This window comes from Chanos chanos, chromosome 9, assembly GCF_902362185.1.
Source record: "Chanos chanos chromosome 9, fChaCha1.1, whole genome shotgun sequence".
Taxonomy (NCBI): domain Eukaryota; kingdom Metazoa; phylum Chordata; class Actinopteri; order Gonorynchiformes; family Chanidae; genus Chanos; species Chanos chanos.
Window position 1 is genome coordinate 5191094 of NC_044503.1, and position 16392 is coordinate 5207485.

Here is a 16392-nt window from a genome sequence, read left to right on the forward strand (position 1 = left end):
CTGCGTTCTTTACTGAATATTCATAAGACGTGAAGTACGTGATGGGCGTAGCTTCGCGTATTCTGTCGCAGACGCAACCGGACGGAATACAGCTCTTCTGCGCTCGTAATAAATATTCAGAAGACGTGCGATATGGGCGTGGTCTCGCAACACTCATTTAAGTAAAAGTAAACGCTAATTGATCATGACACACATTGACATATTAACACGAGTCTGCAGTTGTAGAGTAGTAGGTTTTGTCGTCGTTTTCTTGCACCGTCTTGCAGACGTAGCCGTAGGACGTTTTGCGTGAACCGTTCTATCAACATGTCGCAACGGCAACTTTGATCATTAATTAGTAATAAGATACGACGAGACAGAACTGTGTTTCCGGCCATGGCTCATCAGCCTTTGGGAAACTACGTAAGAAAAGGAAACATAGGGCAACTCAGTACAGTGCGTCAGAAAAACGTCAACGTTTGACATTGCGTTTAAAGCTGGGAATGCCCCAGACAATGTAGATTATTGGACTGGTAACAGAAAGAAACAAAACTACAACTTAATCTCTACATAGCACAACTGCCTCTGTCACTTGCATATGTAAACCCTCCCGCACAAATTAATGCACTGTTCATGTCTCCATGAATCATTTATCAGAAAAAAAAATTGTCCTTCCAGATTGATGTTATCCCACAAACCAAGAATGTAAAAAAAATTAGATTTTTTAAAACTACACGATTCCACATTAGCCTGTTCTTTTTTCTTTTTCTTTTTTTACTGTACGTTTTACTGGATATTACGCAAACCAGGAACTAAATGTGCAAAAGTTTATTGAAAGGAATACAAAAATTAATAAGATGGAATGTGAGCCAAGATTTCAGCATCAGACACACTGAGTTGGAATGAGGAATACTAACACACTGCATAATGAGCTATTTCAGGGAATAGAGAAGGAAGGGTCAGAAATGAGCATCTAAATAAATAAAATGGTACAATACAGGAACGCAATTCACATTGTAAAACAGGCTTTAACAAAGGTAATGTTACAAAAACGTTAATCAAAACTTCTAAAAAAAAAAAAACCAAAACTTTTTTTTAAAATATGGTCTGCATATTTAATCCCCCCTCAAACCATTTGGTCAATGAGAGATTAAAATTGAGGTATAATCTCTTAGTATATGAAGGCTAAAATCTAAGCTCAAACTAACCAGGCCTTCATGAGCTTACTCAAATACAGGTGATGAAAGTCAGATTTCAGGCGAATAATTCAGAAACCTGCGCAATGAAAGAGCCAACAACTACAATGAAAAACAAAAACAAACAACAACAGCAACAAAAAAAAAAACCTAAAGGAGAGCAGAATGAGGAAACAGACCATCTTTCTTAGAAAAGAAAAAAAAAACCCTGTTTCCTGTTGCTAGGGAGCTTCCAATGAAAAGATGGGGGGGGGGGGGGGGTGGCATGAAAATGACTGGTTTAGATTTAGCAGTAAGCACTTTACAATCATATGCTTATATGCTGGATACTTTGCACATTACTGAAAAACTGTAACCCATATAACAATGTTCAGCCATTGGTCTTTCAGGAAAGAGGGCGGGACAATTGGCAGCCACAAACAACTGTGTCCAGTGACACAACAAACACACTTTACATTCATTCTAAATCTATGTGGGGTTTTTTTTTCGTACATAAATAGGAATTATATTTTAAGATCTTTCATATCTATTTTCCCAGTTGATCTTTCATGCAATGAAAGAAAAAATTAAATTATATATTTATATATATATCATCTGAAACCTTTACAGTCACAAAATACAGATTATCAATCTATTAAAACCCATTTCTGATTACTGGTTTTACTAGTTGGTCATTCAGGAGTCTGTAGTGTGTCTCTTCTCAGGTAGAGCACTGGCGTTTATCCACTGTACCAGACTGTAAGGTTTCAATTAATTTCTAGCAGCAATGACAACTGACAAAGCTACACCACCAATCGCAACAGCTGTAGCACCAAAGAGCCATTTCCAGCTGACCCCCTGTAAAACAAAAAGAAAAAAAACAAAACAAAAAGAAACGTTTATTGTTTTGTTTTCAAGCATTTCAGTTTGTTTTGAAAATTATGAATCACAAGCATTGTAGAAAGCCCAAAAGCACAAAACAAACACTCTGTGCTATCAAAAAGACAAAAAAACAAAAACAAAGAAAAAGCTACGACGGATCCACCGTCTCTCACGGACAGTTCTAAAAAACTTTTGTGAGAGCACAACATTCTCTCAAGTCAAACTTCATTTGAGTGAAACAGTTGGTGATCTCACCCAGGAAGTCTTGGCTTGGCGTTTCTGCGCGCTGCTGTCCGCTGGGTTGCCAAGCATCTTCTTGTACATGGCCTGTTCGGCACCCTTCTGTTCAGAGTGTTTCTTCACCAGCTTGGACAGCTCTGCGTGGATGGTCTGCCCAGGACAGAGCAAGACATGAGGGGAAAGGCAAGCTGAACCACGCCCCTTACCTGGCCTTAGACGAGATATCTAACCTACAGTGTTCTCCCAGGTCTCCCTTTCTCTGAGAAAGAACATGAACGGACGCCTTCAAGTACAACAAAGCAAGATTTGTATACACGCACATACACGGACAGACAGACAGAGACACACACACACACACACACCACAAGTTTTTTTTTTTTTTTGGTTTGTTTTTCAGGCAAAGTCTATGCTGGGGATCTGTTACAAAGTATTACATAGAGCACGACATTTTCCACTGCAGCGTTCTATGACTGTGTACTTATGATAAAAGTAACAATCTGACGTCGATTCGATGTGACGACATAATAAACACTGTGTGTGCTTCACCTTACATTCTTCAGATAAAACATCATCCACATCGAGAGTGTTCGTGTGTGCTGCTAGTTAAAAAAGTTTTGAAGCCAAGGATTATGGTGCCTGTGTTTGCTTAAGCTAAACATCACAAAACTAATCCAAACAAATTCTTCATTTTTACAGACCGCTTCATAAATTACGAATCGCACGTGATTGTGGAAATTTACAAAGGCTCTCTTTTACAAGTTCCTTGGAATCCTGCAGTGCTTACAGAAATTTGCTTCCCATAAGAAAGAAGGATGGAAAAGGGCTGGGGGGGGGGGGTGTTGCCCTCCAGCTGTTTGTTCCATTAAATGGGCTATCACAGAGTGTAGGGTTTCTGAGGACCCCCACGGTATGGCCATGTTGCAACCACTCGTACGTTCTGATCTTAAACTCAAACATACGCAAACCCAGGTCACAAAAATTAATTCATTAATTTAAAAAAAGGGACACCATATGACTGAGTTTTCCCCACTGAGAATTCCCCTCTACACACATGACATGCATAGAGGCATACAGCAATACACCTATAAAAACTCTTAATGTAATTATAATATACATTCTAATGGATTTATGATACATTAGAAAGCTATCTGATTCAGAACTCAGGAGTACTGAATATTACTGCTGTTGTCCTATATGCAGTCGAGATAAGACAGCCAAGAGGGTGAAATCGCCTCACTCAATGTATGACTAAACTTAACAGCTCTTGTACTGTGCAGATAATAAAGCACACGCTCTTAGTAAACTTGCGCAACAGCGATTAAAAAATCCTACAGAGGACCAAGCAAGGGGGTTTGGGAAACCACCAATTCAAAAATATACACACAGGGCCGGGGGAGGAGAGTAGCGTGTCTACATGAGTAGGGCATTACATATCATTCTGTTTAGCCAGAGACAAGCCCTCCATGGCTGGTCACAGAAGGAGCCTCATCTCTCAGCCTGTGTAAGGAGAGTAGGGCAGGCTCTGCTTTAGATATGCCTCTGTGTTCTCTAGCTATTTTCAGCTACAACCAGAAATCAGATCCTCTGAAATGATGAGTGTGCAGTATTGGTGATTTTTCACACAGGCTCCATAGGTGAGTTTTGCAGCACCACCTGGTGGTCAGATCACGCACCTGCAGCCAAGCCTGATCACTGATACACAGTACAATTAGGAGGAGTGAAACCTGTCTGACAACCTTCTACATACGAGATACGAGTGAAATGGCTTTGACCCTCTGTACATCCGATTTTGAATAAACCGCCACGGAGCCGTCTTCATCACAAAAATATTCAACAAACAAAAAATTCTGAGGTCACTGACGAGAGCAAACATGAATCAGTAAGGACCAGATACCTTTGCTGAAACTGTAACGCAGCTAGACTCTGGAATAAGCAGTGGTGAATGCACTGGCTGCAGAAAGTATAAAGTATCATTGTTCTCTGCAGCATGTATTGATTTTCACTTATCGTCCAGTACGTTTTGAGAGACGCGTTTCTGTATGAAGCTCCCTTGTTTACCTGTTTTAGTGAGTTTCGGAGCTTTCCTTAGAGAGATGAGGTGCGTTCCTTAATTTTATTTAACTGTGTAAATTTGTTGACATCTTAAATGGGCTGTTGCGTTAACAGACAGGTCTTACCTTGCTACTTGGCTCCAACTTCAGGGCCCTTTTTAATATTCTTATGGCTTCAGCATATTCACCTTGCAAGGCTAAAACCTGGAGAGTTAAAACCACAAACATATGGTATTTATGCCAGATTTCACATACATAATAAACCAGAGTGCATTTTTACTGATCTCCTTTAAAGCGACCGGCCATGTATGCAGGATTCATGAGCCTATGAGCAGATCAATAAAACTCACACAGTTACATAGATCATATCAAACATATTTGCGATCGAAAGCAGAAGGTTGACTGTCTACACTGGACACAGTCTGGCTTGACAGTGGTCACCTCTACAACACAGCATATAGCATTCAGCTTATGTGAACTAAAATGCCTGAGAGCTTAGTGCTACAGAGAGGAAAACACGCCAATCCAGCACTGAGTGATCCAGCTGCAAAGACCATGCCATTTGCTAACATCGTATCAGATGGACAAGATCAAATCGTAAGGATTTCTATCGAAGGAACTGAGAGCGAGGCAGTCGCCCCGTAGCGAGCGAGTACGTGGCGACTCGTGAGAATAAAGGCGGGAGTGCGTACCTTGCCCTTGCGGAAAAGGGCTTTAATGTTGTCCGGCTGGTGAGCCAGGACGGAGACGCAGGAACGCAGAGCTGCGTCGTAATGGTCCAGCTTCAGCTGAGCTGCTGCCATGTTATTCAAACACTTCACCTTCACGTCCAGCAGCTCCTCTTCCTCCTGAGGGCTGATGTCCACTTAAACAAACAGTAAACAGCCACAAATAAACACGCAACTGCTGATTGTCGACAGAGCGCAGAGCTCGTCCCGCGTGTTAACCCCCGTGTGTTGAGCCCCACTCGTTAAAACCAAATTCTCTGCACTCTTATTGGACAGAATTTTGTATGCGTTAAAAACTAGAACCCATATTTTACGATTACTAAAATAAAAAAAATGTAATAATTAATCATTACCAGAATCATTTATTTACTCTTTAATTTATATTCTCTTTCATATTAAGCAAGAAATAAAATCTATTAGGTGGTAAATAAGTTTTCTATGGATTGTCAATCTATGTAGGCGATAACATTTCCTTCCGCATAAATGATCATTTCCTAAAGTAGGGCTGCTATTTTAGCTCTGGATGAACACGCTGTTGGTGATCAGTCAGTGGTCTAACACGTCCACTTGGCTTTACCCTTGGAGCTGGCCTCCGTGATCTGGAGGGCGATGCTGTAAGAGTTGACGGCGAAGGCATAGTCTCCACGCTGATAGTACACATTTCCCCTCTCTCTCTTCTGGCTGGCCAACTGGATCCTCTCAGCCGGAGACATCAGCTCCAGGTCCGGAGCGTCGGAAGCGGACAGCAGCTCCAGTTCCAGGGTCAGCGCGGTGTCGGGAGGAACAGCGGGAGTGACGCTGAGGGTGAGAGAAAACAGGTCAGCAGGTTGAGCAGTTACACATACTGTAGTTCACAACTAAACCTCATGGTGCCCCTAAGCAACAGACAAATGTATTCCACCCGCAGAAGGTTAGGGGATTTCACAACTTATGAGTTTTCAGTGGTATTTCCAGTTATTTTGTCAGTTGGAAATTTAGACACATTGTTGAAAAAAGTTAGGACTATCACCAGGGAGAACTGGTGAAAGATGAGTTATGCACCTAGGGAAAAATGTAACATTTTGACAACATGCTTACTAAAGTTTTAGACTCGCTGAGATGTGCCTTTTTTAGGCAGTTCCCCACTGCAACAAAAGTAACGAAGGGCTTGGTTCTCTAAGAGGGGAATTTACACTGAGTTACTGTATGAACCATAACATAACGCATGGCAGGACTGCACTACTGCTCCTGCTAATCTTTTTAATGAGTTACTGAATATATACACATACACACACATATATATATATATACACACACACACACACACACACACACACACACACACACATATATATATATATATATATATACATACACACACACACACACATACATATATATATATATACACACACACACACACACACACACACACATATATATATATATATATATATATATATATATATATATACACACACACACACATATCTCTATGTATGTGTGTGTGTGTGTATATATATACATATACATATATATATATATATATATATATATATATATATATATATATATACACACACACACACACACACACACACATACATACATATATATATAAAACCAGACACACAGTTTTCAAACAAAGAAAATTACAATGGAGAGATAAAACGTATTTTGTTTCGACATTACACAGCCAAAGACAGACAGACATATTAGAACATGTAGCTGCATTCACATCTCCTAACTGAGTATTTGTAGCGACAGGAATGAGACATCTGCATTCGGGCCACTGATGTTTACACTCTAATTAGGGTCATTATGGAGACCCACCTGCCCAAAGCACCGTATGCGTATTTCGCATCTGTTTCAACCAGGGCCTTTTCTCCCGTTTCCATCAGCTGTACTGTGAGATCCAGCGCCTAAGGAAAAAAAACAAAAAACAAAAAAAACAAGATGCTAAAGCAAACAGGCACATTAAGGACCATGAAACTCCACGAAACATTATATGGGTGCATCTGTAGCATTGCATGTGTGTGGTAAATCATAATTGCTTGGTTATTCTAACAAAGAAAAAATAGGAGATGATACTCATTCAGGTTCAGGTTTATTCATTCAGCAAAGACTCTCATCCGAGAGCATCTGGGGACGGCCTTAAGCGTCTACACCTTTAACGGTCTCAGTCATCAGACGTGAAGACAACGCATCATATGGACGTCACCTGGATGACATCTCCGTCTCCGAGAGTGAAAGAGAGATTTGGCTCCTCCTCCACCACGGTCCCGTCTGCTAAACTGCTCCTCAGGCGAACGGTGACGTTCTGGCCTCTCTGGGGTTTACTGTCGGGCCCGGAACCCGGTTCTAGAACCTTCTTCTTCAGCAATCCGTTTCCTGCGCAAAGCACATAAAACTTTAGCTTTCAAACAAAAAAAACAAAAAAAACAATGCAAATTAAGCAACGCACACTTATCAGGGAAGGAGAATAACTCCTGCAGCATGACTTTGAAAAAGGAGAGAATGATTTAGGTGTGCGCGTGGACTGTTTGTGTCTCACTATCCAGCCAGGTGTGACTGGACTTATCCACTGACTGACACAAACCCCTGACTCAGAGCCTCTAATGCTTCACTAATGACTGTTTTATCTCGCAGAGCGAAAGGCTCCTGGTGCTTCTCAGGTCTCGGCCAGTGGTGTTTACAGTCCCGCTGTCTAAACGTGCTCCACACAAGTTCACGATCAAAAGCAAAAACAGTTTCACCACTGGTGTTAGCGGCCTTTCTATTTCTACCTAAGAGTATCGTATCTGTGACAGAAGTGGTTGTTTTTACCATCTGGAATGTTCTGTGTTATTCAAGTTAAGCAACCAGGTCTGTCAATCATTTACTGCCTATAAGGTTTCTGTGAAGGGGGGGGGAAGGGAGGGAAATTGCTAAACCACTGACCTAGAGCAGCTATTCCACCAGTATGTAAATTCAGCTACAAAAATGACCATGATCTCATCTGTCCCGTGCATCATAACCAGTCTGTGCATGTGATAGTAAAGTAAAGCACAACCGCAGCAGAAAATCAGAACTAGGACAGTCAGACAGAAGAAATGCATTGTTGTAAGCCGAATGCCTAAACGAGCTGGAATACCTAATACGTCCAACCACTCCTCCTGAGGAGCGGATAATTCAGTGACATTAGCTCCTTCTGCTTGGGCTGACTCCTCTTCCCCACTGCTTTTCTTCTTGTGGCCTCCCGCGTCCTCCAGAGGTGGAAGGTCATCGTCGACGTCCTCGTCGACGTCATCCAAGACCTCAAAGTCTTCCCCGCTGTCCAGCAGAGAAGTTCTCCCAGATTTTTTGGCTGTGGCTGGTGAGTCTTGGTTGTCTCCTGAACCATTTGTGTGTGTTTCCTCTTGATCAGCCATCCTATGATGGTCAACAACAACGACAACAAAATACATCAGAGACACAGAATTCTCAGCCTAGCCAAGTTCTAAATCCGTCATGTAAGATCACTAATTATATCAGATGTTTTTAAAGAATGTGAGAACAAGAGAAAAAAACAACAACAAAAAAAGACGTTTCTTAAAAAAAAAAAGAGGAAAACATGTCTATGTTTAGCTTGACCTTCCAAAACAGGACCATCTTGTTCTTGATCAGTTCTTCAGTTGATTCTACCAAAACAACCAAGGACAACGTCATTGTCCCTTTATTAGGAAAACGTTATACAAAAAAACAGCAGTTTGAACGCAGCAAACTGCATCAAGTTTGAGTGATAAGGAAGTAGTTTGTTTACGTCTAGATGGTGTATAAGCAGGTGTGCAACCCTTCTGCGTCTGATCTATCGAGTCACCCTGGCCTTCAAATACCAAGAGATTTGTGAGGGGCGCGTGCTGAAGCAACTCTTGAAATGAAACGAATCCTTATCGAATTCCATCTGTGTGATAAATGTATCCGGCGTTAATCTTGTTTCGTGTCGGTCAGTCAGACAGCCAACTATCATACAAACAACCGGGTCGCGCGAGAACAACAGTAACAATACTCATAATTCATCTTAACAATATTAGAAAAACACACTCACAACTAACAGTCTCTGTCTTGAGGAACTAATATTAAATCCACACTCTCGCATTTTCCAGGTGAAGTTTAACTCGGGGTTAATCCACAGGTAGCGTTACAGACCAGGCCATGTTGAGATCTTTCTTAGATCTTAGAATTTATATAAATTAAAACTACAGTTAATATTCCAACAGAAAACATTAAGTTAGTTGGATAATTAATTGGCTAGCTGCAACAATAGCTTGTACATGCTAGGTAGGTAATGATGACAAAATATATCTGTAATATCGGCTATGGACAGTCGAGTAGAAAGGCCACACCAACAGTTTTAAATCATAATTCAAATTAGTTACATGTAAAATACACAAAGCATTTACTATTGCTTATGTCACAGGTATTTCCAGAACTTTCCAGCAAGTTTTGTTCGCCAGCTACATTAGCTTAGGAGCGCTAGCTAAAGCTCAAAGCTCGCTCGGTAGTTATTCACAGTGAAAAAGAGTCAAGTTAACGATTTTCTTTGCAAAAAAAGCTTCAAAAAATGAAACAGAAACGACACTGACAATTGAATTGGTGAGCAACATAAACTACTAAAACCGGTTAAACACTCAAATCATGACAAAATCTGTCTTCACATCCAATTAAACATCCTTACCTCAGTTTGTCAAGGCGACTGTCTGTCACTGAACTTCTTCTGCTTCATCTTTATGTTTTGAACGGCACGTCTGAGGCGGCATTGTCGCCACCTTCTGGAACGGAGTTTAATGACTGTAAGGCTCTAGAAAAGGAGACTTTGTAATAAAAGAATTTACTGTAATGGCTTAAATTTTTTATTTTGAAAAAATCAGCCAAACTCAAGTTCTCTTGGCTTGATGTTTATTGAAAGCAGCTTTACATAATCTCTCCCATAAGAGGATCCAGAGCCTCCCCAGCCTATTAAGACAAAGGTATTAAAAGAGGAACCAAGATTCACAACTCGTAGTTTATACATCTTCAGCTGCAAAAAAACCCTTAATGACAAATATTACCATTATACCAGAACTAGATGTTCTCCTCTAAACCCAAATAAAATTCAGAAACTCCACATTACGATCATACCACCATAAAAAAGAAACACTGAAATATGGTGATCCCTAGTCAAAAAGATGTCAGTCAACTGACTGCAAACTGACACTGTAATAAGCATGAGAAGATTCCACTGTGTCTTTATCTTGACACTGACACATGGTTTGTTTCCCTGTCTCATATGCTCCTATCACAAATCTATGTGACAACAAAGAATTGCATCACTACTTTGTGATATAGTTTCTTATTTCCTCTTTCAGTGTCCCAATTAATCTAAACTGACTTGTCTCTGAATCTTGTAAAAGCGTCTTGTTCTTAAAGTAGATAAGAAGAACATATATAAACAGTAACTAGTGTGGCTTGTCAAAAGCCCGATATGCTTCAATAAGGTCATACGACCTACATTAAGAACTGCATAAATGGAAACTGATTAAGCATGCAAAGCATTCAGAACACATTAAAACTCTGTTTAGTTGCACTACATCTGCCATAGAGGATCACTGACATGACTGCAAATAGTTTTACCATGTATGCAACCAAACTGTCACAAGGCATGGCCCTCTTAAAAGGTTTGCACATGTACCATTGAATGAGCCATAACCAAATAATTTAATTTGACCATGTTAATAGATCTGTTCTGTTTGGTGTACCACTTTACTGGATGCCTTACTGGTGCCAGAGTGGCACTAGACCTTATTCAGATTTAAATACCTCATTCCTTCCAGCAGTTCTTTTAGATCTTTTCAACATAGAGTAAGCAGATGAGCAGGAGAAGAGTCAAGTTGGACAGCATCTGTTCATCTACTGCTTTCCAAGTGTTTCATCTCACTGGCAATATGTTTTTTGTGCCTTTGTTGTTGTTGCTGTTGTTGTTGTTGACATTGTTTGCAATACTGTGTGTGCAAATTAACGGGCTATTGATTTACTTTGCAAGCCTTGGTTAGTGAAGCGGAGGCTCTCGAGGACACGCTCATGGGAAGGAAGTGAACATACATCTAGAGAGAAGAGAGAAGAGACCAAAACAGTCGAACTGTAAACCCGCAGTTGATCCTCAGTTAAAGCATGCGCGGAGCTCAAAGAACAACATTTAACAGCATAGAGCTCGCATATGGTTATTAATACTACTTTGCAACTACTCTTAATTATGGCACTTTTAAATATTTAGAATGAATATAAATGTATTGCTGTTCGAAATTAACTATTGGATACTGCGCTGATATTTCTGATTACGTGTCCAGACACGCCTACATTAACCCAAAACCCAATCAAAGATTGGGAACATAGAATGTAACTTGTCATAGATTTCCTTGGTACATATTCAGTGCCAGCGCTCCGAGGGCTCGTCTATTGGTTCCACCCATAGAGGTTGTCTTGTATTTGTACGGTTCCACCTTCTTGAGTTGAGCGAAGTTTTAGCTCCACGTATGAGGCTCTACAGTCGCCGGTGATTCATGAATAGGAAGATGGCTGCGGTGGAGCGTCCCCCAGTAAAGGAAGGAGTTCGGATCGCACTTCTCTGTCTGTGCTGGTATACCGTCAGTTCGGGTGGAAATGTCGTCAACAAAATCATCTTAAATGGATTTCCATACCCCGTTACTGTGTCGCTCTTCCATATTTTTTCAATCATCGTCTTTCTTCCACCGTTGTTGCGTGCGTGGGGTGTCCCTAAATCCGAACTACCTAGTAAATATTACCGCTGGTATATCCTTCCTTTAGCCTTTGGAAAATACTTCGCGTCAGTATCAGCGCACTTCTCAATATGGAAAGTCCCCGTGTCATACGCACATACCGGTAAGAGTCAAAAGCAGCTTTTCATTTTAGACATTTAATATACATTTTTGGCCATATGAGTGTAGCTTGTTGGCTAGCAATGGTAGCATGCTCGCCAGCTTGACGTCAGTTATTGGTGGCTGGTGCTCCCAATTTAGGCAAGCCAACTGTGTTAAAATTGACAACATGCTTCTGCTTATCATGTGTTGGCCCCGAACACACAGAGTCCGTGTCACTGGTAATCGGGGGTCTCTAAACTAACTTGTCCGCAGGCATCAACAAGCAATGATCCGATGCTACGGAGCTAACCGCTTTTTCAGATCCGGTTACGTTGCTTATTGAGATTGGCTTGTTACTTAGCAGAACTAGACAGCTCCGATCTGTCGTAATAAGTCAGAGTCAAGTGTTTCTTTTGCTAAAATAGTTGAACACGTCAGAAATAGACTATTCGTATCAGCAACGGCATAATATTCCCTCTGTGGTATATAAATTTACTGTCTTGTAAAGAATCGTTGCTATTGTCCATAGCTGATTTGGTCCATATGGGGGGGGGGGACATCGTGCCATGTCTGATGTGGCACATTTTTCCCTCTATTCACCTGCTCTGTGGTATTCAGGAAGTCAGTGACGTTATATAACTACAAGTCTCCCATTCAGCTTTTGGGCCTGTTATGCTTATGTCCTCTCAGTGGATCTGATGAGGGTTCTAAAGTCGTAAAACTGACGTCGCATCGGTCTTAACGACATCATAGGATGTCAAGTTGAATCGAAACTGTCTGAGACGGACAAGGGCGTGCAACTTTGATAAATCCCATTGCACAACGCAGATATCACATTCTAGAGCCCACAGCGAGTTCAAGTTAAAGCGACGACTTGCTATTGATACTATGAGGGTGTGCAGAAGAGAGAATCAGTCGCCCTGTAAAAAAAGTGAGTCTCTGAAAGCGGGAGTACGCAACTATCCAGTGTCAATGTGAGTGCCTGGCTGTCCCTGTGAGTTAAAATGCCTTTTAACGCTCCCATTTAGATGCATGTAATTATTTAACAAACGACAACTTCAGTGAGATAGACGCTCCACTCCAGCGACTGGAGGGTCGATCATTTTAAGTCCCAGGCAAGATGCTGATTTATTTTTGGAGTGTTTCTGACTCTAATTTCTATACCCCCTCCTCTAGCTTCTGCTCTTGTGCCTCTTTAGCAAGACTCTTAACCCCAAATTGCTGCAAAAGGGAAGCAATGTGGTCTCCCTGTCTCCTCACCTCCTCCAACCCACCGTGTCAGTCACGAGAAAGAGAGAGAGTGATCAGTGGCCCTACCAAGGTTAACTGAGGGTTAAAAAAAAATTATTCTTTTGTTTTTTTAACCCGTATGTTTCCATTTTGTGACAGTAAAAGCGACGATGCCGATATGGGTCGTTCTGCTGTCCCGCATCATCATGAAAGAGAGACAAACAACAAAGGTCGGTGAAGACGAGAGATCTGCTCTCTCTCTCTCTCTCTTTCTCTCTCGCGCTCTCTCTTTTCTGAGAAATGATCCGACACTTCTGTATTCGTCCTGTGAACTTCACACCGTTTTGTGCCAGTTTTGGTTTTTTTAACACCTTTGCAATCTTGTTTTTTTTTTTCTTTTCTTTTTTTCCCGTTCAGGTTTATGTCTCTCTCATACCTATCATAGGAGGAGTTCTGTTGGCCACAGTCACTGAACTGTCCTTTGACCTTTCCGGACTGATAAGCGCCCTGGCAGCTACTCTCTGCTTCTCCTTACAAAATATTTTCTCCAAAAAGGTAAGGCTACGTCATCTCACGCACGTGTCCAGAGGCGAGAAAAAAAAGATCCACTGGCCAGCGTATCGCTGTGTCAGACCATTGCCCGTCTTGCTGTCATACTAAGCGGACTCAGAAGAGTAGTCTTAGCTGTTTTTGGGGGCTGTTTTGGATGAAAGCAGGTCATTTTTCTGTTCAGGTCTAATTACTGAAAGGGCTGTTGGATTGCTTGCTTTGAAATCTCTCAGGTGTTACGAGACACGAGGATACATCACCTGCAGCTCCTCAACGTTCTCGGTTTCAATGCCGTTTTGTTCATGCTGCCAACGTGGATTCTGGTGGACCTCTCCTCGTTTCTGGTGGATGCAGATTTGGTAAGACAACTAATAACTTATTAAATAATTTTGCAATATTTTGCAAATCATTTTCTATGTAATTGCCTGAAAATACCAGGACGTGTGTAACGGTAGCCGGCGTGTGCAGTGCTGTGCAGTGAGTAAACCTCACTCCCTGACACCTTAAGTGATGTGCTAGTGACTGAGGCATGCACTGGTGGGTCTTGGCCTCCTTGCTACTGCGCCTGACTCCCATACATGAGGTTGCGAGTTCGAATCCAGCGCGGGACTGTCTGTGTGTGTGTGTCCATAAAAACAACGCAGGTTATGCATGTCTAACAAATTTGTATTGCTCTTGTTTGTCTTTATGTGATTTAATTATATTTTTGTTTGTTTGTTTTATTCGTTTGTTTGTAGTGCATTCCTTTTTATTCCTTTTGTTGTTTTTCGTCCTTCGTAGGCAGAAATGTCAAACTGGTCCGGGACCCTGTTTTTGCTCATCATCAGCGGCTTCTGTAACTTTGCGCAGAATATGATTGCGTTCAGCGTCTTGAATCTGGTCAGCCCGCTCAGTTACGCCGTGGCCAACGCTACCAAGAGGATCATGGTCATCAGCATCTCTCTCTTCATGTTGAGAAACCCAGTTACCCTGTCCAACTTGTTAGGCATGCTTACAGCCATCGTAGGCGTCTTCCTCTACAACAAGGTATGTTTCCTGACATACCTATGTCGTTTCCGTACAGCCTGCAGACCGTTGCTTAAATGTTACACACAGATGGATTATGCTTTAAGTAGAAGACACTGTCTAGGCAGTCTAATTTTGGTTATCTTGGGACCATGTAAGGTGGTCCCACAGTTTTAATTTTCTCTCTTCTGTTCATCCTCTCTCTTTTTTTTTTTTTTTTTTTTTCCTCTTCTCTCTCTCTCTCTCTCTCTCCCTCTCTCTCTCTCTCGCTCTCTGTGTGTCTTTGTCTCTGTCTTTCCAAAGGCAAAATATGATGCCAACCAGGAAGCCAAGAAGAAACTGCTTCCAGTGTCCTCACAAGACACCGTGTCGTTCAGCCAGCTGGGACACGAGAAGGCCCTTTCCAACGGCTCGGCGCCGTTCACGCAGAGTTCAGACTTTCAGTACAGCCGCAGCAACGTTCTAACCGACCACTTTCAGTACAGCAGACAGGCTTACACGATGAACTATAACTCCAATCAGTACGTGGTCTAAAACTGGACACCACCAGCCCCTCCCCCCTCCGCCAGTTACTTATGAATGGAATCTGTGTCTGTCTCGTCTGGCATTTTCCCATCTCGGCAAACAGAGTATGAGGACACATTTTATGAGGGACTGTGAAAGAGCTGAAGATATGTCAGAGAAATCTTTTCTTCTCCGTGGGCATATTTATTTATTTTACTGCAAATCATCGTTGGGTTTTTTTTTTGTTTTTGTTTTGTTTTGGGGTTTTTTTTGTTTTCACCTCCCCTCAAGACCCGGAGGAAGTTTCTGTCAACGCTCGAAAGTGCTGTCGTTGAGGGTTGCTGGGGGTGACGGAGACATTGTTGGGGTTTGATTCTTCTGTAATCTTGATGGAATGCCTTTAATCTGTCATACTGTAGTCAGTGCAATTCTAGTGGATCAAGTTTTATTTTTTTTAATGTTTGCACAGTATTCGTATGAATGACTTTTGTTTTTGTTTATCTTTTTGTTTTTTGTTGGGCATCATCCTACTGCTATTTAAGAACAACAGAGGTACCCTTGTACACACTGACTAGACTTAAAGCAAGTGTGCTCCGACACTGTTGCAGCCAGTGCAGAACGGTAAGATTTATAGTCATAATACGCAGGAGGGGGATGTTCACCCTCTCCCTTTTTTGGAATGTTACTTCCAAAATGTAAATATCTTCATTTATTTATTTTCTTTTAGAGTTTATGTTTTGTTTTGCTTTTCTTTTTTTTTTTTTTTTCTTTTTTTTTTGTAGGAACTCTAATTTGGGCATATCCGTATATTGTATTATAGGTTAATAATACGTTTTTTGAATGTCAGTTGTCTGTGAATCGTGTAGTTTATGGTTGTCATGGATACTCTCTCCGGGAGTCTGAAAGAGCTCGCCGGACATGAGCAGTCGAAATCATGCTATGGGTTTATTTGCATGTCATCAGTCGTTGTTGTTTTTTTTGTTTTGTTTGTTTTTTTTTGTCGTCGTTGTTGTTGTTTTGTTTTTTTTCCCCTGCTTTCTTAGTTCAGATAGTATAAGCTACGTGCTCTTTAATGGAACCGTGAACCAAAGTCTTTTCCGATGGGACCGGAGGAACTAATTCAAGGAACTAAGTCATTTTATTTGCTGTTTGACAAATCTGTTGAGGATGTTGCACAGTCAGATCCTGTGAAGTC

General features: G+C 41.3%; 2 protein-coding genes across 2 annotated transcripts; one reads left to right on the top strand and one right to left on the bottom strand.

The window, feature by feature from the left end:
• Window positions 1-1779: 1779 nt before the first annotated feature.
• fkbp8 (FKBP prolyl isomerase 8) lies at window positions 1780-9743 on the bottom strand. Its single transcript, XM_030784739.1, has 9 exons — window positions 9731-9743; window positions 8168-8445; window positions 7256-7425; window positions 6868-6956; window positions 5633-5853; window positions 5020-5192; window positions 4454-4531; window positions 2292-2426; window positions 1780-2012 (listed from the first exon to the last, which is right to left on the bottom strand). The coding sequence occupies exons 2-9, from the start codon at window positions 8442-8444 to the stop codon at window positions 1926-1928; spliced, it is 1230 nt and encodes a 409-aa protein (XP_030640599.1). The 5' UTR covers window position 8445; window positions 9731-9743; the 3' UTR covers window positions 1780-1925.
• Window positions 9744-11603: 1860 nt separating this feature from the next.
• On the top strand, window positions 11604-15370 carry slc35e1 (solute carrier family 35 member E1). Its single transcript, XM_030785029.1, has 6 exons — window positions 11604-11931; window positions 13299-13369; window positions 13557-13694; window positions 13922-14047; window positions 14469-14714; window positions 14997-15370. The coding sequence occupies exons 1-6, from the start codon at window positions 11604-11606 to the stop codon at window positions 15225-15227; spliced, it is 1140 nt and encodes a 379-aa protein (XP_030640889.1). The 3' UTR covers window positions 15228-15370.
• The last annotated feature ends 1022 nt before the right edge of the window (window positions 15371-16392 follow it).

Bases quoted from the DNA above. Each gene is read 5' to 3' on its own strand.
- fkbp8 (XM_030784739.1), bottom strand. From the start codon at position 8,444: ATGGCTGATCAAGAGGAAACACACACAAATGGTTCAGGAGACAACCAA. The intron at 5,193-5,632 runs GTAAAGCCAAGT...TGTTTGTTTAAG, and splicing joins CACGGAGGCCAGCTCCAAGG to TGGACATCAGCCCTCAGGAG. The intron at 2,013-2,291 runs GTGAGATCACCA...TTTGTTTTACAG, and splicing joins GCCAAGCCAAGACTTCCTGG to GGGGTCAGCTGGAAATGGCT.
- slc35e1 (XM_030785029.1), top strand. From the start codon at position 11,604: ATGGCTGCGGTGGAGCGTCCCCCAGTAAAGGAAGGAGTTCGGATCGCA. The intron at 11,932-13,298 runs GTAAGAGTCAAA...ATTTTGTGACAG, and splicing joins CGTGTCATACGCACATACCG to TAAAAGCGACGATGCCGATA. The intron at 14,715-14,996 runs GTATGTTTCCTG...GTCTTTCCAAAG, and splicing joins GCGTCTTCCTCTACAACAAG to GCAAAATATGATGCCAACCA.